Raw genomic sequence first — 20,029 nt, 5'->3', positions numbered from 1 at the left:
ACTCATATCCAGCTAAACATCATGAAAACACACATAAACCTGGCCTACTTTACAGAAACAACCACTTCCTCTCTCCTACCACCAGACTAACTCTCGTCACAACCTAGCTCCTTCCCTCTCTACTGTATGGCGCTCCTCTGCTCACTAATTTATCTTCCACACTTACTTCCAAACTGGAAGTATGTTACAATAAAATTTCCAGATTCGTCACCAGTGCCAAATCCTCCTCTCATCACTGCACCTCCCTTCACTCATTATACTGGCTTGAACTCCCCAATCAACTTGACTTTCTCCAAATCACCACAGCCCACAAATTATTGTTCCAACCCACTAACTGCACTGCACTATCCAATATACTACAACCATATACCCCCCTCAGATCCCTTAGATCTACCCACCAAAACCTGATTACCGTTCAAAACCCAAGCGCCCAGCTGGTCAGCTTCTGTTATCCTTTTCCCTAGCTAAAAAATGGAATGCTCTGCCCTCCACACTGAGGACTTGTGACAACCTTAACAAATTTAAAACTCAACTTCATTCCTACCTCTATCTAAACTGGAAATGCAACTGTACTCTTCAGCCCATAACTCTCAAGCTCTCCTCCCCCTTTACTCCTGGATAACCTTCTTACCTTCCTAACCTCGCTCTCAAATGTAGATTGTATATGTAACTAAACAGTAAAATCTAGCTATTATGCTATACGCCTGTCTTTTTCTCCTGAACAAAACTGTAATTGTTTGTTTTTTTTTTTCTTTTTTTTTTTTTAATGCAACCTGTTGTTTGTAATGCAAACTGTCTTTGAAACTATTCGTGTAAGTAAACTTTGTGTTGTGGAGCTTTTCTCCCCGGGCCTCCACTGAAAATGGGCCTCCCAAGCCCAGTGGACCTCCCCAGTCATCAAACTGGAATAAATAAATAAATAAAAAAAGAACCGTTGTGCAGGTACAGAATAATAACAATGACATGTTCTGCACAGAAGTAAGCTATTGAGATATGGGTGCACTACACTTCTTTATCAGGTATATAGTATTGCTTGTTTTCCTTTTCAGTTTAAATGTTTTATTTCACTAAGTTGTGGAGCTAGCATAACAAAACAGTATGGGCACTGAGAGGTGTTTGTAAAAAATATCCTTAGGTTTGTGAAAAATAACCTTAGGTATGGGCACTCCACCTGATAAGGCAAGCAGCTACACCAAGGGGATTTAAAAAATGGCTCCTGTAGCTTAAGAAAGCTAGGTTAGTCTGCAATTGGTCTTGTGGGGGAGGGGGGAGGACTGAACAGACCAGAAAAGTGGTGCATAGTCAATAGTATGATGAAAAGGGCTGGCCCTGATTTCACATATGTGTAAGTCTACAGAAACAATAAGGAAAGGCAGAAGCTACGTTGGACCTTTTAAGTATTAAATCTTTCTTTTATTTATATTTTTCATATACTGTCTAATAATTGTAGTCATTTAGACAGCAACAATTCTATAATTTTCCAATGCTGTATTTGTGTTATTCAAGACTGCAGGCTACTGGGGCATACTACAACAGTCAACAGGTATTAAGCATGGAAGCAATCTTGGCTGGCACACCATTCCATCATAGGCCTTACATAGAAACAAAATTCCCAATGAGGTAACCTTTAAAGTGACTTAATAATCTAAAAACATGAAATCAGCAATATATATAACTGATGTGTCGGTTACCTTAGAGGAAAAATGAACTAGATAACAGCAAGTGGGAATGTTGCAGTAAGCATTTAAAATGTATATTATATTTGTGAGATTCTGTAGTCTAAAATAATACATTTACAGTTGTAATAAGACACAGAATTATTTAGAGTCCTTTGAGGTCTTGATATTCTCAATGAACACAATAAAACTGGGGGAAAAAACAAGTGCTGAAGCATAAAGTTACCTATCAAGAATTTATGCACAAAGGACAGGACATACTTCATAGGATCACAGGAAGTTACTAGGCTAATGGTTCTATGGCCCTTAGAAGCCAAGCCAAGTTCTTACCCTTTATTTCCATGGTCAGACCCTGTTGCTCCTGTCCAAGACGGACACCGGTGGAGCCCCCAAGGTGAATTTGTGGTCACCCATCCAAATGTCCAGATTGTGTTTGAAGAGGTCCGAAGAGGTACTCTGTTTGACATGAAGTGGAGTCTGTTCCAAAGGTGTGGTAACCTCTAGGAGACAAATCTATCCCTCCAGCCGGTTTTATTAATGTCACATACCAGGTTTAGGTCCTTAGAGCGAGTAACCAGTATACCATTTGACTTATGGATATGCAGCACTTCCAATAAGGCAGGGTCAGTGATTTCCTTGCATGCAAGGCAGAGATCACCTCTAAGTAGTCTGTATGAAACAGAATAAAGTGACAGTGATTTCAGATGATCTCCACAGCCTTGGACCAGGTCTCTGTGACTGCACAAATGTCTGCGTCTTCCAAGGTGAGGACAGCTTCCAGTGAGTGCAGTTTTGTGTCAGGTTTGATTGTTACTTTGAATAAGACAGTTTTGTGGTCAGATCTCACTAGGGAGGACCTCACAGTGGGGGTGGTACAGTGGACCGCCATATTGTTAAGCACCAGATCCAAGATGCCGATACCCCTTGTGGTTGTGTCAACCAGCTGGTCCAGGGAATTGGAGTTAATGAAGTCAAGGAGCCTTTGGGCAAGTGAGTTTCAGCACGAGTAATTTACCCAGTCAATGGATGGGTAGTTAGAGTCGCCCAAAACCATGGTGTTCGGATGTATCTTGATAGACTCAAGTAGAACCAAATACGCAGAATGGGTGTCCTGATTCATGGAGGGGGTCCTGTATCTGGCAATAACTTGAATAGGTGTCCCATCCACAGTTAATTGCACCTGAAGTGTCTCTAGGGAATCATACTGTTTAACCAATCTGGTGGTGTATTTATTTTTAATGAATATTGATACACAACCTCCTTTAGTTTTCACAGCTTCAGTTTGAGGTCTGAATGTGTGGAAGAAGGTGTAAACTGGTACGGCTGTGGTGCTCTCCACAGTCTTGGACCAGGTCTCTGTGACTGCACAAATGTCTGCGTCTTCCAAGGTGAGGACAGCTTCCAGTGAGTGCAGTTTTGTGTTGAAACCCCTAGTATTTAGCAGCAAGATTATCTTTAGATGGAGTTTTTATGCTGGAAATTTTGTCCTTGAGACACTGCCTAAGAAAAGCACTATGGTGGCGGCAAGAGCCTTAGCCACTGGCCAAAATCTCAGGGGTGACAGATAAAGACCATCTCTGGCAAGCATCGAGGTCTGTCGATCATGTCATCCCAGGGTGACAGACAGTGGATCCCCTTAGAATGACACCAGATGCTAAGCCAGTTATTGAAGTCAATCATTTTTCTGTTTGTATTGAGGCATGATCCTAGGTAAAGGTAAAATGCTGCTTAAGGCTAGGGACATACCTGCTAGAGACACATAGTCTGAGAGCTCAGTTATGTCTCTCTTTATATAGTCTAGAGAGGTATGTCTCAATTCGTTCTCATCAACATGGACAATGACAGAGTCATAAGAGTACCTGTAGTTGAGAGACTTCAGTGCATGTGTGATATGGCGTAGCCTGGCACCTGACAGACAGCTGACTGTGACCTTTTCCTTATCCAGCCTGGTAAGAGGGACATCCGTGTGTCTTATAATGGAATCACCTATGACTAATATGTTTGATTTTGTGTTTGGCCTTAAGGGTTTGACCGGTGAGACACTGGTGCATGAGCTATTATGTGTAATGTGTTCTGCAGAGGAATTATTATGTGTAGTGTGTTGTGTTTGTATTTGGGAGGTCTCTGTTTTTTAGGTATGTTTCTGGTGAGGACCTCTGCATATGTAGGTAAGTGTGATGTGCGTTTGGGTGGAGTAGGAGGTGAGGTGTGCATGCTGGCAACCCACTCATTGTCTTATGTACTGACTGGTGTGTGAGAGAGCATGCATTCAAGATTCTTAATATAGTTGCATCTCTCACTAATTTTGTTTGTGTGGACTAGGAGTAAAGGGTTGTCAGTGAATATGAGGCAGCTGTTACACTGCCTCAAGATACCCATATCGACCAAGCTGGTTGGAGAAACTGTGGGAAATTGTCTGTCCATAGTGATAGGTAAATTTATATGATCAGGAAGAGAGGTCACACTTAGGAGTGGCTAGTGGGTGAGAGGTGTGTTGGTACCTCTGAGGCTTGTTAGTGATCCATCAGACAGTACAGTAGGGCCACGAGAAACCTCTGCAGGACCACAAGCAAAGTGTTAAGGGAATATTTAACAAACAAAATGTTTGCGTCTATAACCACCAGCAGTAACCACCGCTACGTGGCAGTACACGATGGAGTGCTACAAGGAAACAAGTGCAAACGCAGGGCTTAAATAAAACAAGAAAATACCCTTTTTAGCTCAAACTAGCCAATAAGAATGCTCTCTCCAAGCACTATTCCAATCACCCTCAATTAGATGGGACCCAGACAGCACTCTCCCCACACAAGGGTGCAGAAGGGCCTTCATCAACAAAGGTGGCTTGAAGTTGATGCTCAGAAGTTACAAAACAGGTCCAGAAACCGCAAACTTGGAAATGGATAGTGATACAGCTGAACTACTACAGTATACAGTAAAATGTGACAACAAAGTTCAAACAATTCAAACAGACAGTGGAATGCAATACAAATTAAAAGTGCAATATTAGAGCAAAAACAGGAGCTTATAGTTAGTTGGAAGCACGGGATGCCTCAGATATTTCAGTATCTCAGTGAAGAGCTGGTTTTAGTGCTCAAGTGACACCAAACAGTCTAGATTCAGTGAGTCTGAATCTAACCTATGCTATAAAATGTGGAAGTACTAGAAATTCAAAGTGCATAAAATCACAGTCACAACAGCAGAAAGCAGTTTAAATAATGCAGGAATTCACCAGCAATTCCCAGCATAGAAGAGTGTAGGCCACACTCTCCTGTCACAAGAGTCTAGACCACAAACCTTCCTAATGTAAACCAATTGGTTTTGGTGCCCAATTGCTTAAGCCAGAACTAAGGCAATTCAGAATAACAGACACAATAGGCCTTCAACCAGCAATTTCCACCTAGAAGGGTGCAGGCTATCCTCTTCTGTAGCAAGAAAAGTTTACACAAGCAGAGCTGTGGATCACAATGATGTAAAAAATCTGTTCTTTTTCCACAACCTTGTGTTTCTTATGCTTAGTCAAACACTCTGCTTATGCTATGCTAATGAGGTCATAACAAGGCCGAAATATGCATATCCATGGCTAGTGAAGTTTGGCTTTATTGGCCTGATATTGCCCATTAAAACAACTTCAAATGTAAAAGTCATGGGCAATCAGAATCGCCATATAGCTGAAACACCTGATGTTCATAAGGGTCATTTGCATATATCCCATGTGCCTCTGTTACAGGAGGTTTGGGAGGTCACCCATTGGAAGTTCTAGCTTGGCTGGAGTTTTCATTTAGTTTTTTCTGATTGTTTTTTCAGAGTGACCTTCTAACTCTTTGTTTTAATTTGTTATTTGGAATGCCTTAAGTTTTAGAAAACAGGACAATGAGAATGCATTATCTAAGCCTGGCCACCGTGTGGCATTAGTTCTCAGTTCATAGTGGACATAAGAGGTGGTCCATGGACATTAACTTTGGAAAAACATGAGGCTTTATGGCAACTGAGAACTAATGCCACACAGTGGCCAGGCTTAAATGATGCATTCTCATTGTCTTGTTTTCTAAAACTTAAGGCATGAGAAAGATGAATTTTATTTATTGTGTGCTTTACACGAGATTATGCTAATACTGTTTCCACATTTATCATAGTGTATTTGTTATATTTTTTATATATATATATATATATATATATATATATATATATATATATATATACACACACACACACTTTTTGATACTAGTTTTATTATTATATACAGGTTTTTACATAGTTTTTAGTAATTCACAGATTTGTGAAAGTTTTATTCTTCACTATGAACTGAGTGTGCTGGTGGGCGTGTTTTAACATTAATTAGGGACGTTGGTTTAGTTGCATAAGCTGTAATTTAGTATTTAAAGATACTTAGAATAACAGGCAAAATAAGCCTTCACCAGCAATTCCCAGCTTAGAAGGGTGTGGGCCACAGTCTCCTGCCACAAGAGTCCAGATCACAACCTTCCCAATGCAAAGTAACTGGTTTGGAGCCTAAGTGCTTAAACCAGAACTAAGACACTTTCAGAATAACAGACACAATGAGCCTTCAACCAGCAATTCCCAGTTTAGAAGGGTGTAGGCTATACACTCCCACTACAAGAGCCCAGACCACAACCCTCCTAATGTAAAGTAAATGTTTGGAGCCCAAGTGTTTAAACCAGAATTAAGACACTTGCAGAATAACAGACATAATGAGCCTCAAACCAGCAATTCCTAGCTTAGAAGGGCAGAGGCTACCATCTCCCTCCACATGAATGTAGACCACAAACCTTCTTAATGTAAAATAACTGGCCTGAAACCCAAGTCCATTAACCAAAACTAAGACATTTAGATAAAAATTACAATTTAATCAGGCTACTAACAAGCAGTAATAAATGCAGCAGAATAAATGCAATTGAACACTAAGAACAAGCAGTACAAGCAAGATAAAGTAATAAAGTAAGAAGAGACACACAAACAATAGTAAAAGCAGCTGAATAAAGTGTTTTTTTTTAGTTAAGTAGGAAGGGAGGAAACAGAAGATAATTCAATGTTAAGAAACTAAGGGGGTGGGCCTTCCCAAATTATCTCACTGTACACAGTAAAATGAGCTGATGTGATACAATGAGACTGGGAGAAGTGTCCAATATCAAATTTATGGTAGAGGTGGGCAACTCAAAAGCCACCAAGTAAAAAAAAATGGAGACTGAATAACAACAGAAGTAAAGACAAGTAAAGAAACATTGGAACTTAACCCTGAGATATGTTCACAAAACACAGCTATAGCAGAATAGTGTTAAAAACTACAACCTAAGAGCAGCATAGGATTGTTAAATATCACTGAAACAGTTATAGCAAAACATATATACTTATATCAGCTATAGATTTCCAAATGGCTTCATAAGCAGTAATTCTTGTAGCCAGACACAGGGTATTTATTTAATCTATACAATTTAACTAATGAAACATACATTTGTTACATATCAAATATGACTGTGACAGTAAAATACCTACAAAACATTAATACTAAACACTAAACAGCTGAATTATTCCTAAGAAAGGTTTGGTTCTTTGGGCCATATCTATTAAACACAGTAAAAAGAAAAAAAAACAATTTTAATCATGGCCTCTTCTCTTCATAACTCTCTTCCTGAGATACACAATTCTATGTATGACACTATTAGATTTACTGATAAAAGTTTTTTTCCTTGATATCAAGCATTAAAGCATGATTGCAAGATAAACTGACCTGATGCTGAGAAATTATCTGACAATATGAATAGCATCTTCCTCATTTTCTGCACTGTATGACGTGCATTGTCTCTCTCTTCTCTTCTTGTCTTCCATACGTTGTTTAACGAGTGTCATTTTATATATTATTATTCCAATCATTTGATAACTATCTTATATACTAACCTTCCCTTTTCCTTGCTGCTGTCAGTACTTAGCCCAACCACCTATCCATTGTGTCCACCTAATCCACCTATAACTTAAACATAAACCTTCTTGAGTTATCTAGCCTTAAATGTTGTTATACTTTTTAATCAGTATGCATTCTAGTGTGGTTTCTGGCTATACTGTATGGCAACATATTTGCTCATAGTAACACAGGTAGTAATTCACACTAATTCATATCGGCTTGCCACAGTTGCACATAGAATCTGTAGTTACTACATGATCATGTGACACAGTCTTCTAATGGCTCAGATGTGACTTACATTTATGCCTAGCTATCTGAAGAGCTTTGGCAGTGACTCAACAGGTAATACATTCACATTCTATGCTGCAAGATCAGAAGGCTGTTGGTTCTATTCCCAGGTATTTGGATTTATACAGCAGTGAAGCATAAGGAAATGGATGCCTCCTTAGTATGCCATCCTTTGGATGAAACATTATACTGAGGCCCCATCTGCCTGACGTGGTGGTAGCTCAAGTGGATGTAAAAATTCTATGGCAGTTATAAAAAAAGAGTCAGGGAATTTTCCTGATCTTCCAGTAAAATGTTCCTGATGAATAAGAATATCTCCCAGGTCTCCCAAGAAAAGAAGACAATGGCCTAGTGGGACGAACCTGGTCAACAAAATGCAAATAAAAACAAAACAAAAAAGCATATTCAAAAAAATCTCTGTTGCACCTTTAAATAATTTCTGTCCAGCATCCCTCACATCATTGTTACTTATATATGCTATCTGCGATACTTCCATATCTCTGAGAAGGTAGAATACTTGGAGATACTACAGACCCAGATATACCAAACATCCCCCAACTGCAATTAAAATTTCATTGTTCTTTGGAGTGCAGCTAATGCAAATTAGCCATATCCCCAGATCTAGACTTTAAAATGGGCACCCATTATAAACTTATCAACATTTTATCTAGTGAAAGGTGGTTTATACTGTCTGTATAGCAATACTTATTAATCTGTAGTTAGAATACTGATATAGTTACATAAAGAGATAGGTATATACATATATTTGATAGATACATATACAGACAGGCAGATACACACACACACACACACACACACACACACACACACACACACACACACACACACACACTGCTTAAATTATGGAGAAGCTTTTCTCCCTAAGCTACCAGTAACAATTGGATTTGCTCAGATGAGCATATCTGTTATCTAAATAAATAAATTATGAAGTATTTAATCAGACTCAGCCGTATGATTTTTTTTTGAGGAATTCCATACCAACAAAGGGAGAAGAGAGTACATATTGCAACCTGCAAATCTAAAGGACAAGATCAAACCAAAGGTCCTGGAGCTGAGAAGTGCCACTAATTTCTAGCCTACTGTACCATTTTTATTAAATTATTACACTTTTTATCTAGTATCAAAGTTAATTAAGTACAATACAAAGTAACTGTAATTAAAGAACAAATAGTAGTACAAGACTGGGAAACTAAAAGTAAGGTAATTTTCTATCAAAGACGCTTAAACACTGACAGGCAAGAAGTCACAGCATGGCTGTAGCCAGAGAAGTAACGTTTAAGGTATAAAATACAAATTGTTTCTACGGTAACATTTTTGCTTGGCACAAAAGCAGTAAGTATCCTATAATCATAAGCATGATATGATAATACAGCAGTCTGCATTAGGATATAAATGTTTCAAAAATACTTAACAAAATATAAAGTTGTAAAACTAGCTATAGCTACTGAAAACAGTACATAATTATAAAATAAAAAGGCTGCAGCCATCAAATGGGGTGTATACTTGTATAACGTGCTGCTGCAAAGCATTTCATTTTACAGTGCTGAATGATGCAATGCTGTTTCTGTTGATGCTAAGAAATAAGTATAATCTACAAGTAAGTTTTCATTTAATGTAATTATGTATTACCTGCTTTTTCTATGGCTTCTTCATAGGTCATTGGACCCCTTGGATCATCTGAGTTTTCTGGTCTATAAGTCTCACATTCGTACAGAGTCTCATCTAAATCAAACAAACAAGTAAAGCTAAACATTAATTGCTAACAGCAAAACTACATTCACTCTTCTGGATAAAAATTTTCAGTGACAGGCTATGTCAACATATGTCAGAGACTCATTTTACCACGTGCTGTGACAATTATATTCAAAACATTTCATTTCATTCTCACTTCCTTCACTTACCAAACACTGACTGCTAGACAGGCTCATTCTTTCTGCTGAATGTTAATAATTCATCAGTCTTTTCTGAAGACCTCACTAGGAGCAGCAAGGAATCCCACCCTTGGTCCTGCCACGCTGCTGGTAGTTTATTTTATTAACTATGACAGAATGTCGATCCAACTGGACCATTTTCAGGTTTAGCCCATAAGTACAAAGAGTAGAAACAACGATATTTTAAGCAAACTCAGACAGTAAAAAACATGTATTCATAATTTACATGATGACAGTATATAAAAAATACACAACATTTACGTTGTTCATGCTAGTTAGTGCCACCTAAGGCTCAGGCCATGTGCACAAAGAAATTGCTTAAGAGGCCGGCACCTTTGCATCTAAGAAAAGGTGCTGTGGGGAAGCTGTAACTTAATTTTAATGGTCATTTTATTCTTATTTTTATTTAATTTCTCTGTTAACAAATAAGACTACTGGACAAAGTGTCTGTTTTCCAGGGTGACCCAAGAACACTGTAAGTGGCTTACTCACTCACACAGAAGGCAAATGCTGGTAGAGGGAATCAGTCCCTGTACCCTTAACTACAGGAAGCAGCTCGTTAGGAGCTCAGAAAATCAATCCTCTATGCTAACTGCCACACATAAGGGTCTTTCTTTTGTTTTCTATATTTTCTAAGTACTTTAATCTCCTTCCATGAAGGTCACCTTAGTGCCTTCACTGAAATCCATCAGTTACAGGTATGCATGACAGTTAATTGCTATGTGGGATGGAGTGGTCCTGGCATCTTCCTTCACTGCATTAAAAAAGAATGTGCATCATGAGGTCAGTCGTATCAGAGGTAATCAAGGTTTGACAGATGGTGTACTTCATCTACTATGTGCATTGCATAATTCAGCATCAATGCAGCAGACATTATGAATGCATAAACTGACACATCAACTCCAGATACTCCTCAAATCCTGGGTTCTTTAGGAGGAGCTGGCACCTTCATCATCAAAGTTCTCCACAGGGGATTCCAGAGAAGAGTCAAGGTGATTAAACTTGTACAGAACTTTCCACTGTCTTGTCATTGGTAACACAGAGGACAAAGAGTCCCACATGGTACAGGACAGGTCCTGGAAAAGCTCCAGAGGAGATGTAGTTCCTTTGCTATGCTGGGTGATAAATGGAAGGAAGACCAAGAAACCATATGAGCCTTCCATGGCAATGTTGCTGGCGCTCAGGTACAGACATATGGTATTGAGAGAAACCATGTATGAAATTAACCTGGTTAGATGCTGGAGTCAGCATCAAAAACTACTCTGACACAGATGCCATCAGAATTGAATACCCTGAGGCAGAGCAACAGCCTGGCAATACGTAGACTGAACTAATGCCAGATGAACAAATGTCAAGGAAGTACAACACTGACAGCATCAATATTATGCCATACGGCACAACGATGGGCTAAGATATCAGAATTAGCACCATGAGGGATGAAGATGGCAACCTGGGGGCTGAGCTCAGCTGAAAACAGTAAGGAAATGGTGAAGGCACTGCAAGAGGGTACAGCAGAATAAAATGGACATTACAGACTTCCTGTACCTTAAATCAGAGGCAGGGGAATGGGCACCAGATTACCTGCACCGAGTCCTTAACAGATCAGCCAGATTATCATAGTCTATGACAGGGATGACAGCAGGTTGCTGCAGACCTGGGTGTAACTGGACTACATGTTAAGGTGGTAGGAGAAGTACCCCAATCAGACTGAACTACCACCACCACTGCAGGAGGTTTGACAGTTTATGACAAGGTAGCAGTTACCCTATCAAAGGTTTTTGTTACAGATTCACCCACACTTGTGATTGAAACTGGAAAAGACACAGACATAAAGGGAGAGGAGGAAATCAAAGATTATTTTTAATTTACTACAGGAAAGGGCTCTGGACCCAAAGGAACAAAGCAAGGGGTGTAAGTGTTGTGAAGGAAATGGTAACCCAAGGTGCACAGTGTTTCATCAGGCACAACCTTTAAGTGCTGGTTTACACTTTTCAAGACAGCCTTGCTAAATTCAATACAAACTCAGCACTTTGCTGCAGGTATCACCATCCCTGTCAATATTAGGAAACCTCCTCACAAAGGTGCACTTGCAGAACAAAATGTTCCATGATGAAGTGTGAAAAGATGTGCCTATGCCTAAAAATAAACAAAAAACTCAACTTCTGACAAGAAAATTGAAGAGATAAAGATCAAAAGCCCTAGCACAGTAACATAAAGAGATAAAGGCCTGACTACTGCCGAGGTGATCTGAGCTGACTAGCAGCTCAAGCACTTGATGGCACTAGCAATAAGGACAGGCATTCCTATCCTGGGAGGCAGAAAGGTGTGAGCTAGCTGCACACACTGCCACTATCCCTTGGAGAAGAAGCAATGATGCACAGGGGAATTCGGATAGGAGGTGTCAGGCTCACTAAGCATGTTCTTACAAGGGGGACACCACACTGATGTGGTTTAAATGTCTCCCCACTCACGGTGTGGGAGTAAGGCTATCTAAAATGCTCTGTCTGCTAGGATGCCAGCAAAAGCACAAAACACACTCATAACTTCCAGAATAACAACCCCCCTCCCCAGAAAGCTCTAACCTTGATCCTGGCTGGAATCTCTGGAGTGGAGGAACAAATGGGCACTGTCTTTCGGGAGCTTGACGGTCAGTGATAAGAGGACAAAAAAGGGTCACAAACCTAAAAACTGAAGGGAAGAGTATGGAAAAGGTATAAACATGTTTCAATTCACTTGTGGAGAAAATTTCTCTCACAGTAAAGTAACACAGCCTGGATTCTTTTTCTCCACTTAAATTTATGCGATAATTAAAAAGATCTGATGAGACTTGGAACATTATGGAATAAGGAGAGAGTTCTCAGCAGCTCCTAGGAATGTTTCATTTGCTGAGCATTCCTAATGCCTGTAAAACTAATCTTTCTATTAAGCAGGATGGACTTCCTCCTATATCATCATCATCTTTCGGATGTTCCCGTTAGGGGACGCCACAGTGGATCATCTGTTTCCATTTCTTCCTGTCCTTTGCATCATGCTCTTTCGCACCAACCACCTGCATGTCCTCTCTCACCACATCCATAAACCTTATCTTAGGCCTTCCTCTTTTCCTCTTACCTGGCAGCTCCATCCTTAGCATCCTTTTCCCAATATACCCAGCATTCCTCCTTAGCACGTCCAAAACAACGCAATCTCGCCTCTCTTGCTTTGTCTCCAAACTGTCCAACCTGAGCTGACCCTCTAATATACTGATTCCTAATCCTGTCCATTCTAGTCACACCCAGTGCAAATCTTAACATCTTTAACTCTGCCACATCCAGCTCTGAGTCATGCTTTTTGTCAATGCCACCGTCTCCAACCCATATAACATAGCTGGTCTCACTACCCTCTTGTAGACCTTCCCTTTCACTCTTACTGGTACCCGTCTGTCACAAATCACTCCTGACACTCTTCTCCACCCATTCCACCCTGCCTATACTCTCTTCTTCACCTCTCTTCCACACTCACCACTACTCTGAACTGTTGATCCCAAGTACTTAAACTCATCCACCTTTACCAACTCTACTCCCTGCATCCTCACAATTCCTCTACCCTCCCTCTCATTTACACACATATATTCTGTTTTAGCCCTGCTGACCTTCATTCCTCTCCTTTCTAAAGCATATCTCCACCTCTCCAGGGTCTCCTCAACCTGGTCCCTACTCTCACTACATATCACAATGTCATCTGCAAACATCATAGTCCACGGGGTCTCCTGTCTGATCTCATCTGACAACCTGTCCATCACCACTGCAAATAAGAAAGGGCTCAGAGAGCTTCCTCCTATACACACACGCACACACACGCACACACACGCACACGCGAGCGGGTGTGTGTGTGTGTGTGTGTATGTGTGTGTAGCATTCCATGCCAGTTTAATGAACAGCATTTCTTAATACAAGTTGCATGAACCTCATTTCCCATTAAACAAAAACTATTTGAACCCAAGCCATCAAGCCCACAAGCCCCCTGCTCTCCCACCCCCACACCTCTAAATATATTAACTTTGTGATCGCACAATAGGGGTAAGGTGAAACTTCTTTATCTCCACTGTTCCATGATCTTGCTCAAAAAGTAATGCATTATCTTATTACATTTGTATATGTATACATACACACATGTATAATGTATATATTACATATACATACATATATACTTAAAGTATCCAGATTTTTCTTCAACAAATGCATGTTTTTCATCTCCTGAAAACTTAACAACTACGTGAACATTATAGTCCCACATAAGCCTGATAATTTATCACATACTTCTTAAAAAGATCTAAGAGACAAGTTTCAATAAAATGGGAACCGACTTAAAATAACTGATGACTTCCATCTTGATTAAGTGCAGTTCAGTAAACAGCATAGGTTTCATACATACATACATATATGGTTATTTATTTATTCATTCACAACTTGTTGACTGGGTTGGTCACACTAGGTTAATGACCTCTTTAAAAGGGAGAGCCAAGATGGTATTCACTATGACTAGGGTAAATTTAGCTAGGATACTGGGGAAATCCCATGTGGCTCCAGAGGGCTGCTGTGATCGAGAGGAATGCAAAATAGAGGATGACACACAAAGAGGAACTTCATGCATGTCAAAGGAAGGAGAGAACGAAATGTCTGTGAAAAATGTAAATGTGGAAGTTATAGTAAAAGAACTGGAAGAAATGAGTCTGGCAATGCAGGATTTGAAGGAAATGAACCACACTGATTAAGAGAGTGGAGCAGACGCCAGATAGAGTGAGACTGTTGATCGAGTTATAGCTGAGGAAGAAGATGAGATGGGGGTTACAATGCAGAAAGAAGCAGATTTAAAAAAAGAAAGAAAACAGAGAAGGCCGGCGTGTGTTCGGCTAGTGGAATAACTAGTTTTAAGGGCATACAATGTCAACAAGGCCTAACAGAAAATTTTATGTGGCTATTGTTCGAATGGGGAAAAAAGATACAATGGCAGAAGGAAGATAACAACAAAAGACACCAAGTCAGCAATCCAGAACTAAGAGACAGGTGGTAAGAATTAAATCAAAAAACAATCTTTCTTTAAATTGATACGATATAACGGTTAATATAATTATGCCATTAGGATTTTGTATCAAAGATATGAGCATTACCACATCTGGAAATTGAGGATTACTGTGAAGTGACGTTTGAGACATTTGTTTCGTTAGAAAAGTTTATGAATGAAGTTAAATAAAATAATAAAAGACAGCACTATGGAAGGACTATCTTTTTTAGTTTTTGGATGAAACCTGAAAAGAAAATACATATACAATTCAGGACTGCAGACACTGATTCCATTAAAATTAAAATCTTTTTTCTGTTATGTAGACAGGAGAATGAGAAGAAAAAAGTACATACTAAAAGAAATGTCTGGACTGGGGGATGGGAAATGTGGGTAACACAATGTTACAGATGAGACAATGGAGCATGTTCAAAATATAATAAATGTAAATGGGAAGAGGGGGGCTGTAAAATATTTGGGACAACTGAAAGCTTGTTTTTTATGAGATGATGAAAGATATTTAATGCAGGATTGTGAAAAACTAAGATGTAATCAGTTCTGGGATTCGGGACATGCAGCTAGAAATTGTGACCCTAAGTGCAGTGGAGGCTGGTGACTTCAAGTCAAAGGGGGAGGCTGCAGGAGACAGCTGAATGGGTGGAGCCAAAGGGAATGGGTGTGACCAACTAGAAAGGGGTGGAGCTATGCTACAAAATGAAAAAATGCAAAAACTGGGACTTTAAATACGCTGCCCTGGGTGCCAATGCCAAAGCTTCATTATGACAGTCCAATCAAGACAAAATGAATTGCAGAAGAAAAAAAATATTTCAATGCATTAATTACATGACAGCTTACTTAATATCTAGACTGAAAAAAAAAGGTTGCGAGCCATGAAAAAATAAATTACCTTTTAAATACATTACTGGAATGCCAGTCAAAATAAAGTATAAAAAAACAAGCAGCACTCAACTCAAACCACTTCTACTTGCACTGCAGTTCTAATTATAATTTGTATTCAGCTTTATAAAAGTACCAATTAACATGCAATACCCCCACTTGATAAAAACGTTTCTTATCCAAAAAAGACCTGCTGCCTGACAACAACTATCTACTTGTTTCATGGTAAAAACATGATCAAAGTAAAAAATGAATAGCAATCAAGAAACAAGCTCAAGATAGACTGCATAAAGGACTACTGCACAGGTTATGGACTACACATGATAGATTGGCATTCTGTTTAGTTTACTGGTAAAGTCTGCAAAGATGACTGCAAGTCTCCAACAAATGTAATGAACTTCTGAAAATACTGTAATCATGTCCATTATTACAAATAAAGAGCTCCCCATATAGGTCCCACCACTGCTCTGCCCTACAACAAATAAATTGGCTAAAATTCCCACAACAACTAACCTATACCCAACTTGTCTTTACTCACCAACTAATATACCAGCCAAACAGAACCCCAGCCCTACAACAATTAATCCAACCATATGCCAACACTTGGCAATGCCGATCCTCACACAAAACACACCTCCAAGTATCCAAAAGTAACAACAAAGCCGGGGACGCCCTCTACTCCCACCACATTTCTAAACTTTGGGACTCAATCCCACAACACATCCTAAATGCTACAAACCTACACCGATTCAAAACTCTGCTCAAAGACCTCCTCACTAACAACTGGCTCTGTTCCTGCACCAAGCCAGGCTAATACTACATAAGCCCACATCAAATTTCATCCCCTAAATTTTATAGTCTTCATGTACACCCCACTCCCACTTGTTAACACCACATATCAGCTACCTACAATAAGAGTACAATTTGATAATTTCTTTTCTTTTGTAAGGGTATACATATGTACACGTATTAAAGTATACTCAAATGACCAAATAAAGATGGACCCCTGCCCTCAAAAAAAAAAAAAAAAAAAAAAAAAAAAATATATATATATATATATATATATAAACTTGTAATACATTTCTCCTTTTCACTAAAGTGCCTGTTGTATATTGTACTTTCTTTATTGTCTCCAGATAATTTTGTTAAATTCTATGTAAAACCGACAGTGTACCTGTTAATGTTGTTCTTGTTTTATTGGAGCTTTTCTCCCTGGGCCTCCGCTACGGACTATCCCGGTCAAGAAATGTAAAACAAAATAAATAAATAAATACTGTCATATGCATTTCAATACCTAAAGCTTATATGCTATCTAGGTATGTAAATATTCTCTGCATGGCAACAACAAAAATGCTTTCAATGTTGGTAATTCTTTAACAGTATGCTTATTAAATCTTACCTGCATCTTACAGTCTCAGACAAGCTTACCTGACGGTCATTAAAGCATTGCTACTTAAACACAGAGCAACAGGCACTACAACAGCATGCATCTTCTGAATAAGAAGAAGCATAAATCAACAGTATAAAAATATGACAGAAAAACGAGAACATTCTGCAAAATCAAGGACAGATGAAAAGCCACTGTAGTACTTGTGTCTACCTTGGATGGGGGGATACTCTGTACACTTACACTGCATAACTGCTCCTTGCCTTTCTTGGGCACATCCAGAGTCACTACTTGGGGGAGTGGGGTGCAACAAGTAGGTCACAATTTGAAATGTCTCTGGCTGATGGTGACGGCCCTGATACATTTGTCATACCTCTCAGCCTCAGAGCAAAACATCTGGACAAAGCCACAAACAGAAGTGGGACAAAGGCCCAAACATAAGGACAATTTTTAAATATTGCTCTTATAAACTTAGAAAGATAATAGAATAGTAGGTCTTCAATTAGTTTGAATTTTCTGAAGGCTGTGAAATCTGAAACAAATGCCTGTCATTATTTTCTAACTTCAGTCTTTAATGATTTGCCACTATTTTGCCAGAAAACCACAATTTTAAGAAATACAGACCAAAAATGTGATGAAAAAATATAAAAGAGCCACACAATACAGCTAGTAACCTGTCAAAGAGGGGACACATTTTAATATTAGTACTGTTAACTTGAGCAGCTGACAAAATAAGAGAATCTACATGCATTTCTGAAATTAAAAGTAATCTATAACTCTGATCATTACAAATATTTACTAATTGTAAACCCTCTACGTTTTCTTCCAAATTTGCCATTTTGCGGAGGGATTATTAGGGGGAGAACAACATTTTGAGCCAAAATCAGGGACATTTGAGAGGTTTGGATATACCTAATTCTTTAAAGTGATTTATTTGCACTTACCTCTCATTCTCTTATTGGAGAAACTCTGGACAAGGCCAAATATATTGGGGGAACATACAAACAGTACTAAAAATTGCTCTTGTATAAACTTAGTCAGTTGACAGAACAACATGTCTTGGTTTAGCATGCATTTTTCTGAAGAGTATGAAGTCCAAAACTGAATGTCTGTCATTATTTAATGACTTCATTCCTAAATGATTTGCCAGAAAACCACAAATTTTATGAGGAACAGACCAAAAATAAGAAGCAAAAATCTATTCATTCTGCAAACATCTGGACAGTTAAGAGGTATAGTTCAGCTGGGGCTGTCTGAGTTTGCTGCCTTTTCCCCTCACAAAATCATGGTCAAATGGGGTCTCCCCCTGCAGCTATTCCAATGTCCTATTACTTGGCTATTTCGCCCCATTTACCATGACTGCTTTACTTCTACGATGATTTGGATTTCATTTAAATGTTTTATTTTACATTTTACAGCACAAACACTAACAGATATCTGCTAAAAAAGCAATGCAGTCTCACAATGGAAACAGACTTAGCATTAAAATTTCTCTGCCCTTGAAACTCACATTCATTGAAACAGCATTGAAACCCACATTCAAAGAAAATACATCTGGCCAGTGTCAGATAAAGATTAACTTTGGGCTGTTTTCAAATCATAGGCCTGTTGCACAGGAAACATACATGTGTTCTTTGATACACCTTCCTGATTGTATTAAATTATATTCCTTGTATAATACAGTACAGCTGTTAGAGGGCATTTTAAATTTATTGTTTTGAACATTTTTCCAGTAAACAATGAAACAAAACGCATGCACCAATAATGACAAAACTGTCCAGTTCAGAACATTTCCATCATAAAGGTCTACTCAAACTTCTACAGTCCACCAGTATCAGTAAATATGCACAATATCTGCAGAAGTAAAAGTCATCTAAATAATTCCACTTTAAAGAGATATGTAACTAATGAAGAGGTTGCTGCTAGCAAACTTCTTTATATTTCATTGCTTAATCTAAAAATAAAGTGCCTGCTGCTATTGAGGAATACATTGCCTATGTTACATTAAAAAAATAAGCTAGTAATATTGCAATAGGGAATGGATAGCAAACTGATAACAGGTTCATCGTTACCAGGTATCTCCACCAAAGAGGACATTCTCAAGACTGCAGCATCCACCCCCTTTAAAAGTACAACACAGTACAGTATCAGCAATGCATCTGTATACTGTGAGAGTAGAACACACAGCCTTCTGCATCAAAAGCAAGTACACTACCTGCTGTGCTATTAATAATGTAAGCAGACTCAGCATAAGCAGCATTAAACTCATCCTGTTTAGACGTTATTAAAGTATTCATTTTTTACTGGCTTTCAAGTGTTAGTTGGCGCACATCCCCATCTATTTTTTATTCTTTTATCTTCAAAGGCTACAAGAAGATCTCACTCTTAGGAGTCACAAACATCATTCTCAACAGTCTCATATAGGCTGGAAAATCAGCACTCACTGAACCATTTTCTAGAAAAGAGACATTATTATAAAGCAACCTAACATGAGAAATAAAGGCAAAAAGTATCTGTTGGAATGCTAGTTACTGGCTTACTGTTACTGAGAAAGATTTACAAAGCATCTCATATAACATGGGGCAAGTCTTTATGGCCAGAAAGAGATCAGACAACGTCCCAACCCATAGAACACTATGGAAACATATAATAATGCTGAAGTCATACTGAATGAATATCCAGGACATACAACAAAACAAAACTATAGACTGTCATCCCACTGCTCAATCACTGCAAGCACAGTCATGGAAAGCAAGATAATGCTAGTGTCACTGTATGCCTGCTGTAAATCAGAGATGTACTTTACCATAGCCCCCATCAATTGCAAACCCATTGGCTTCATATAATACATGTATCATTACCCCCACTCTAG

The 20,029-nt window shown here is 38.9% G+C and overlaps 1 protein-coding gene across 1 annotated transcript in view; it reads right to left on the bottom strand.

The window, feature by feature from the left end:
• The window catches only part of LOC122806959 (synaptic vesicle glycoprotein 2C-like), a 419,490-nt gene that overhangs the window by 381,168 nt on the left and 18,293 nt on the right, over nucleotides 1-20,029 (bottom strand). Inside the window, exon 2 of the mRNA XM_044077810.1 lies at nucleotides 9,532-9,624. Within this exon, the coding sequence (XP_043933745.1) occupies nucleotides 9,532-9,624 (93 nt within the window). The remainder of the gene's footprint in view (nucleotides 1-9,531; nucleotides 9,625-20,029) is intronic.

Source organism: Protopterus annectens, chromosome 7.part0, assembly GCF_019279795.1.
Source record: "Protopterus annectens isolate FY-2018-M chromosome 7.part0, PAN1.0, whole genome shotgun sequence".
Lineage (NCBI taxonomy): Eukaryota > Metazoa > Chordata > Ceratodontiformes > Protopteridae > Protopterus > Protopterus annectens.
Note: the sequence above shows the minus strand (reverse complement) of the source record. Positions and strands in the feature narration are given on the sequence as shown.